General features: G+C 29.8%; 1 protein-coding gene across 1 annotated transcript; it reads left to right on the forward strand.

Moving 5' to 3' along the window:
* The first annotated feature begins 4,725 nt into the window (after positions 1 to 4,725).
* On the forward strand, positions 4,726 to 7,283 carry LOC108331148 (zinc finger protein WIP2). Its single transcript, XM_017565779.2, has 2 exons — positions 4,726 to 5,521; positions 6,507 to 7,283. The coding sequence occupies exons 1-2, from the start codon at positions 4,844 to 4,846 to the stop codon at positions 6,933 to 6,935; spliced, it is 1,107 nt and encodes a 368-aa protein (XP_017421268.1). The 5' UTR covers positions 4,726 to 4,843; the 3' UTR covers positions 6,936 to 7,283.
* Positions 7,284 to 7,943: the final 660 nt, after the last annotated feature.

The raw sequence follows: 7,943 nt of genomic DNA on the forward strand, positions 1-7,943 counted from the left end.
AAAATTTAATAAGTTTTAATTAATAAAGGACAACATATTAGAAAAAACCTGGTAATAAAAGTTGTATATATAAGAGACTTGTGTGAATAATAATAGTATTAATTAACTGTGTATAGGTAGGTGATAGATTATGATCTGTATAGCCAATTTCACAGCGAGACACACCATGTGTCCCTAGCTATAGCTACAACCAAACATCTGTACTCTTTCCTACGGTGGCAATGCTGGCAATCTCTGCAACACAGTTATTTAATTTCTGAATATATAAAAATAATGTGATGATAATTAATTAATAAATATAAGTTGGTAACCTTTTTCGTTTGGCTCTTGTTCTCATTCTTCTGTGATGGGTTTGAATTTAGAGAAGTTGCACTGTTCTGACACTGAACACACTCTCTTGGCACCTTTCTCAATTCATGAACAGAATGCATTTCATTATATGCCTCTCAACATTCACACCTAAACCTCACTCTTTCTACTTTCACTGTTTCTCTCTCAGGAATAATACAACCACTATTTCAAATGCTCAAAACACTGTTACACTACCATGCAAACTATATATCATTCTTTTTATATTTCTATTATATGCAATTTTAACCATTGTGATTCCATAGAGATGGTTTTGGTATAAAGAAAAATGAAGAATTAGTAATATGCATAATAAGGTGAGTGACAGTAGGTTTAGCCGACCAGAGTGTAAACACCAATAAAAATGTTGGGGGCATATCGGGACTCTGGTTGCTTCTTGTCTCTGCAGGTATCCTATAAATTCACAGTATATATATATATATATATTTATTAATTATTGTATTATTATACAAATCTATCATATGGTGGCTGTCACAAACAGATTCTATCTTTTATGCCTCTTGTCTATCATGGGATGCGTACTGTCTCTAAATATTTAATTACTTGTTTCATCATCACAAATCCAAACTTAATTAATGTGTCCTCAGAGTCAAATGTTCTATTCTTTCGAATGTTTATGTAACATCTCATCTCAGAATATAATACAGACAAAAGTGTCACACTTTTTTTTTTGTCAGAAAACACGCTAGGGCTTCCAAAATATTATTTATTTTTGGATTAATATCACCAACTCTCTCCCTGTTAATCATGTATTTGTAATTTTCTAATCTGATTTAGAAAGGATGATATTGTGAAAAAAAGATGCTACAAAAATCATCATGTACCAATGGAAACTGGAGTTGTTAAACGATTTAAAGATCGCAAGTTAGTGTAATTTTCTCACTTATCTGTTCAGTGATTGGTTTACAAATATCGGAGCCATATTTTTGTTCCTAATTAATGATTAATTAGCCTACAATAATATTTGATGTTTTTCCTTATTGGAAACCACATTAGTAAATGACGTGAAATTACTTTGTACATAATTATATAAAATACTACATAGTTATATATAAATAAAATTTTATAACAATAAAAAAATAAAGTTAAAAAATATTTTTAAGAAATTATAAAACAATAATAAATATTTAAGTTTAAAATATTTGAAATGTATTTATTTCTCTAAGTTATATTAATAAAGATTATAATGCACTAGTAAAAAAATATATTAAACTAATAATAATTTAAAATTACACATATTTCTTTCATTCTTTAAACTTTAATTTATGTTGGATTTAAAATTCATAACAATGACATTAGATAAAATATTTTTATACAATTGTATTGTTAAAATTACACTTACAAGAATAAGTTGGATAATATAAAAATTATATAAAAAATTATCAAAATAATATTTTACATGATAAAATACATAAGAAATAAAAACAATAATGTGTCTCAAAAATAATTTGATGCATGAGAAAATTTTCTAGATATTGAATTGTTAAGAGATAAATGGAATTTGTTTTAGCAAAACAAAAGTGTTTCAAATAAAATAAAAATTAAGAACAAAAAATAATAAAGATGATAATTTTTTATATTACTTAATAAATAAAAGGTTTATACGATTTAATACTTAAAATTAAGAGTATAATATTCTCATGTGAAAAACTTAAATAATAAATAAAAATATTAAAAAGAAGTATAAATAATTAAATATGTGAGACCTAAAAAATATTTGATTTATTGAAATTAATAATACACCGTTTGTAATAAGGTTATGATAAGAGTAAAAGTACTTTTATATATATATATATATATATATATATATATATATATATATATATATATATATATATATATATATATATATATATATATATATATATATATATATATATATATATATATATATATATATATATAACAAGTCAACATTTGAAAGATAAGAGAAAAAATGTGTACAAAAAGAAAAGAAAAGAATAAAGATTATGAAATTAACAACTAAGAGAAAAAATAAATAAACTATGAATACTTTTAATAATTTAAATGACCATATATAAAATATGAGAAAGAAGATAGGTACTAAAAGATATATGAGGACAGGAACGAAAATGGACAAATATTTACATACTTATTTCTATCTCATATTCAATTAAAAAAATTGAATATTACACATAGTATTCATTCATACCCATCAATGTAAGAATTCTTGTGAAAGGAAAACAGATTGCGGCAATACCCACCAAATGAGTTTATTTGTTATCTCTACATGCATTATTATAAGTCATGAATATCTTAATTATCCTTCATTGTCCACCAATGGTTCATATAATGCTAAAAATATAATTAAAGAATGAAAAGTGAGATTTCATTAATTAAAAAAAAACCATACTCCATAAACAATTTTGATTTTTAGAAAAAAATAAGCCAAATAAAATTTTTATACATAAGTTAATAAAATATTTCCTTCTTTAATTTCAATTTTGCTATTTATGATTGCAAATTAAAAATCAAAACTTAATTACTCATTTAATTCCCAGTTTAGTTACAAAGTTTAAGTCACTCTCTACTTAACTTTTTGTTTCAATTAAATCCTAGGTCAGTTTGTGAATTGAAAGTAGAAAAATGATGGTTGATTCCATGGTTTTAAAAAAATTCTAAGAGAATTTTCATTTGAAATTAATCCCAAGAATAAACCTTTTTCATTTTGAATGTTTTTTTTTAAATTTACAAAAGACTTGAAAGATTTATCTTGTAGTTCAAGAACTTAACCAATGTTCATATTTGTCAGTATTATATCTTTATCATTTAAAGACTAAATTCTTACAAGTTCACAAAAGTCCAAAGTGTATTATCCTAAGATGTCTTTGAGTTGAAATATCATTTTTTATTTTATTTTATAAGAACTCTTTACTTTTGCTTGTGTTTTACAAATATCTGACAAAGAAGTTCATCTTTAAATGACATCTTACAAAATTAATTATATGCATCTTTGAAAATAATTTAAAACTAGCATGTCTACACCTTATGTGCCAAAACCAATGATCCTCTTTTACTATCATAAGACTAGATAACCTATGAGCTAATAAGTTATTATATCAATTTTATAAAAATCTCTCTGTTTATTTGTAGTAAACAATTTAATTCTATTATTGTTGATTATCCATTGTTCTTTGTTAAAAATATATAACATTACAATTATTATAAACAATTTACTTATATTCTCAATAAATACTTTTAGATATACTAAAACTATATATTTATAGAAAAATTTCTATATTTGTTCTTCTATTCTTTGTTATTTTCTCTCCTTTGAACATTACTCTAAGAGTACAAGTTCAAATACAACTGATGAATAGCAAATATACAAACTAGAAATGAGAATTATTTATACAACTTATAAGAACAATAAAAGTACAGTATTACACTTCTTTTCTCTCTATATATATTTAAAGAAAAGAGAGGTTAGACAAAATCAAAATCACAAAACTCAAATGATAAATGTAGTCCATCTAATGGTAGTGATAGTTATTGTATGTTAGATAAATAAGATTTAATAATGAACTTGGTTTATTCAAAAGGTCTTTTGAAAAAAAAATATATTTGAAAATTCAAAATAGTATTTATAAGTTAATCAAATAGATTTTAGTATGATTTGCTAGAATGATTTCTGAAAAAACATTTCCTTAGTGATTTGTCTCCTATTTAACAGACAAGATAACTTTATCATTGCATTAGTTATAAAAATCATACGTAAAAGTAATTTATAAATATTCTCTGTCTTTAACCATGGCTTTTTAAAGATTGAATTATTATGAGTTCTATGAAATCACCACGACATGACCTAAATTGCACAGATAAATTTGACTGCATATATATAATACAAAATTTTGGTATATTATGCTTAATTATCCCACTTTACTTATACATTACCAATTTTACTTAATGTGTGCGAATTTTTACTTTTATTATTTACCACTTTGCAAATTACGATATGATCCTCCATCATATAGCATTTTCTTGAAAAAGAAAAAATATTTATGATCAGAACTTATTATATAAGTTTGGCTAAAGTCGTCCGAGGAAGAGAAATCCAAAAGCTGAGGATCACTGCACAACCTTGATCACAGTTTTCACGTAAATCAGTAAAAAATAACTTGAACTTAATTGAATAATTTTCCATAACCATAAACTGCCACTAACGGTATTCTTTGTCAAAAGAAGATCAGAATAAAAAAAATAAAAAAATAAAGAATAAATATGAAAATGTGATTAAGAATAATTATTTTGTTGATAATTTGGTGAGTTAATTTTCTCCTCCACTTGACTTTACTTGTTTTGTTTTCCCCATATATCTCTTTCTCTCTCTCCACCATCCACTACCTTCAGCCATCTTGTACTTTCTGTATGTATCTGTATATAAAAGCAAACCTACATAGCCTTCTACTGTTCCCACTCTCTCCTCAAAACACAAACCTTTTTCCATTCCACCATGGCAGACCCTTACTCCAATTTCTTCTCACCACCTTTCTTCCACTACCCTTCTCCAAACCCTTCCACCCACCACCATCATCCATATCCTCACAACTTCATCAACCAAACCACCACCACCAACATCACCCACAACACCTTTTTCCACTTCCAACATCACCACCACTTTCAAACCACTACCACCACCTCTTTTTCTTCTTCTTCACCCCCTTCTCCTCCCTTGAGAGAGGCCCTTCCTCTTCTCACCCTCAGCCCAAAAAATTATGACCAACGGGAGGAGCACTACCAGGATCAGGATCAGGATCAGGATCAGCTTTGCACTGCCATGGATGTCGAAGACAACTTCAACAGGACCCTCCATAACCCCAAAGAAGAGGACCAAGAAGATGATGCTCATCACAGTGTCACTGTTGCACTGCACATAGGGTTGCCAAGCCCTAGCGCTGCTGAGATTGCTTCTGTGCTGTCTTCGGCTTGTGCCACAGACAAAGACCAACAACAAGGAGGAGGAGGAGATTGTGATAATAATGGGATTGATGATTCTTCTTCAGGGTTCTTGTCGAACAGGCTCAACAAGGGACAGTACTGGATTCCTACCCCTTCTCAGATTCTCATTGGACCTACACAGTTCTCTTGTCCTGTTTGTTACAAAACCTTCAACAGATACAACAACATGCAGGTCAGTAATAAGATAACAAATCATTTTATCATAACAGATGTTAAAGAATGAACACCCTACTTCTACTTCTACCATTTTTTCCTCTTCCAATTCGTATGAGAAAGACCACATACACACAACACCATGAATTTGTTAATTTGGATATATATGACTGATAGGAAAACACCTTCCTTTTCTTTTCTTTTTTTTTCCTTTATCTTTCTTCTTCTCCTTCCATTTTTCATCTCTTTCTTTTCCCTCGAGGTTCATTTTTTTTTTAAATTGTACTTGTGTCATCATTATGATAAAAATTACTTTCAGCTTTTTTGTTTTCCTGCACGGTGGAACCGGTACTGATGTATGACCTTATTAATATTTTCCTGGTTCAAACTGTGACTGAGATCAGATATGCCATATCCTTTTCGTTGATTAAACTACTCGGCCAATGTTCTTTATGTCTTGGTGCATTGAAGTGTGTGCTTAGTATGTGTTTGGCATGCCTTGGTATATCTTTGGCATGCAGCTGCGAATAGAACTGAAAATTTGCAGTGTTTCTTCCGGATCTCTCAGATAATGATATCAATACATCTCTTAGATTTGTTTCTCTTTGCAGTCCTTTTCTGTCTGAATTCAAACACCTTCAATACCTTAAAGTCTCACACACAGATATAGCTATTAATTACTCTTCCTTCTCTCTCTCTCACCTGAATGAGACCTCCTTTTGCTTTTTTTAATTCGATCTCAGTGTCCTAGAACTAAATAATTAATATGATCGCCTATATTCAGAGAAAAAAAGATGTAAGTGTTTTCTAAGTCAGCTTAATCTAAAATTCAAACTAGTAAAGTTTAACCAGCTTTTGTTTTTCATTTTTCATTTAATGTTTAATTTTTCACTAAATGTAACGAACGAATGCAGCTTTTGATCATGTTTGCCTAGTTTTCTCTATCCTAGTTATCTTCTTTTTGCGGTATCCATAATTTTTTTTTCTTTTTTTTCTTTTGTCAGATGCATATGTGGGGGCATGGATCACAGTACAGAAAAGGGCCTGAATCTCTGAGGGGTACCCAACCAACAGGTATGCTTAGGCTTCCATGCTATTGTTGTTCCCCAGGATGCAGGAACAACATTGATCACCCAAGAGCAAAGCCCCTTAAAGATTTCAGAACTCTTCAAACACACTACAAGAGGAAGCATGGGATTAAGCCCTTCATGTGTAGAAAATGTGGTAAGGCTTTTGCAGTGAGAGGCGATTGGAGAACCCATGAAAAGAACTGTGGGAAGCTTTGGTACTGCATCTGTGGCTCTGATTTCAAGCACAAGAGGTCTCTTAAAGATCACATCAAAGCTTTTGGAAGTGGCCATGCAGCTTATGGGATCGATGGCTTTGAAGAAGAAGAAGAGCCTGCATCTGAAGTAGAACAAGACAATGACTAATTTCATGCAGTAAAGACACAACGAAAATGGAACTGGTTCTATTTTATATATATATATATATATATATATATATATATATATATGTCTCTTTGTGAATTATCTTATTCTTAGTCTTAGTTAATTTGTGAACTATTAATTTGGTATGAGTACATATCCTTGACTTCCCAGTTGAGAACCATATATAAGCACCAAGTTTAGATGAAGGCAAACCTTTTGTTCTTCATTCTTCTCCTTCAGTTTTCTTTCCTTTCTGATGGAATTGACTCTCTGGTTACAAAGCTTTAAAGCCAGGTGTATACCCAACTTCATTTACTTTGTTTTCATCCATAAGATTTCTCTCTTTTTGCACATTACGTTGATCAAGGCATTGTAGACAATGATTACCACATTCTATATGCTTTTTGCAAAAGCATATAGAACTCAAGCTAATTGCTCAATAGCTAGTAGCCTATACGCTGTGCAGCCTCAGTTGTATTTTGAATTGCACCTATGCTGAAAATTTTCAATGGCTTTATGCACTTTTGGATGTATATACAAAGTTCACTGTTGCTTTCTACGTTTGTATGATAACGTTATATGTACATTGAGCTATGATATGTGCTTATATGCTCGAGAAAGGAGCTATATATGTTGCATTCTTGTTTGTCAAAATCAACAGGAAGAAGGGTCAAAAATGAAGAAAAGCCTCTTTTCTCAAATCCACAGGCTGTAGGCCTCATCAAAGTTCAAACTTTGATGAACAATGATGAATGTGCATGGACAAATACCTGTGGGGGCCTTTCATGGTTTTCTCTCCTTTGATGACAACTGGCTTTCTCATCAAGATCCTCTTGGTACGTGTTCTCCAATTATTCCACGATTTCACACATAAATGATGAAGTTTATCATGTGATAACAAGGGTGAGAGTTGAAGCTCTATTGCCTGCTACAAATTCAGCAGTAGTACGTTTTCTAAGCTGTTCGTTTAATTTTTTCATTAACCACACTAACATGTGAATGCGTTTTTTG

The sequence above is a fragment of the Vigna angularis genome, chromosome 3 (genome assembly GCF_016808095.1).
Source record: "Vigna angularis cultivar LongXiaoDou No.4 chromosome 3, ASM1680809v1, whole genome shotgun sequence".
Taxonomy (NCBI): Eukaryota; Viridiplantae; Streptophyta; class Magnoliopsida; order Fabales; family Fabaceae; genus Vigna; species Vigna angularis.

What these genes read in the sequence shown, in the direction of transcription:
- LOC108331148 (XM_017565779.2), top strand. Translation starts at nt 4,844, where the DNA reads ATGGCAGACCCTTACTCCAATTTCTTCTCACCACCTTTCTTCCACTAC. An exon ending in ACAGATACAACAACATGCAG is followed by an intron (nt 5,522 to 6,506) that starts GTCAGTAATAAG and finishes TTCTTTTGTCAG; the next exon opens with ATGCATATGTGGGGGCATGG.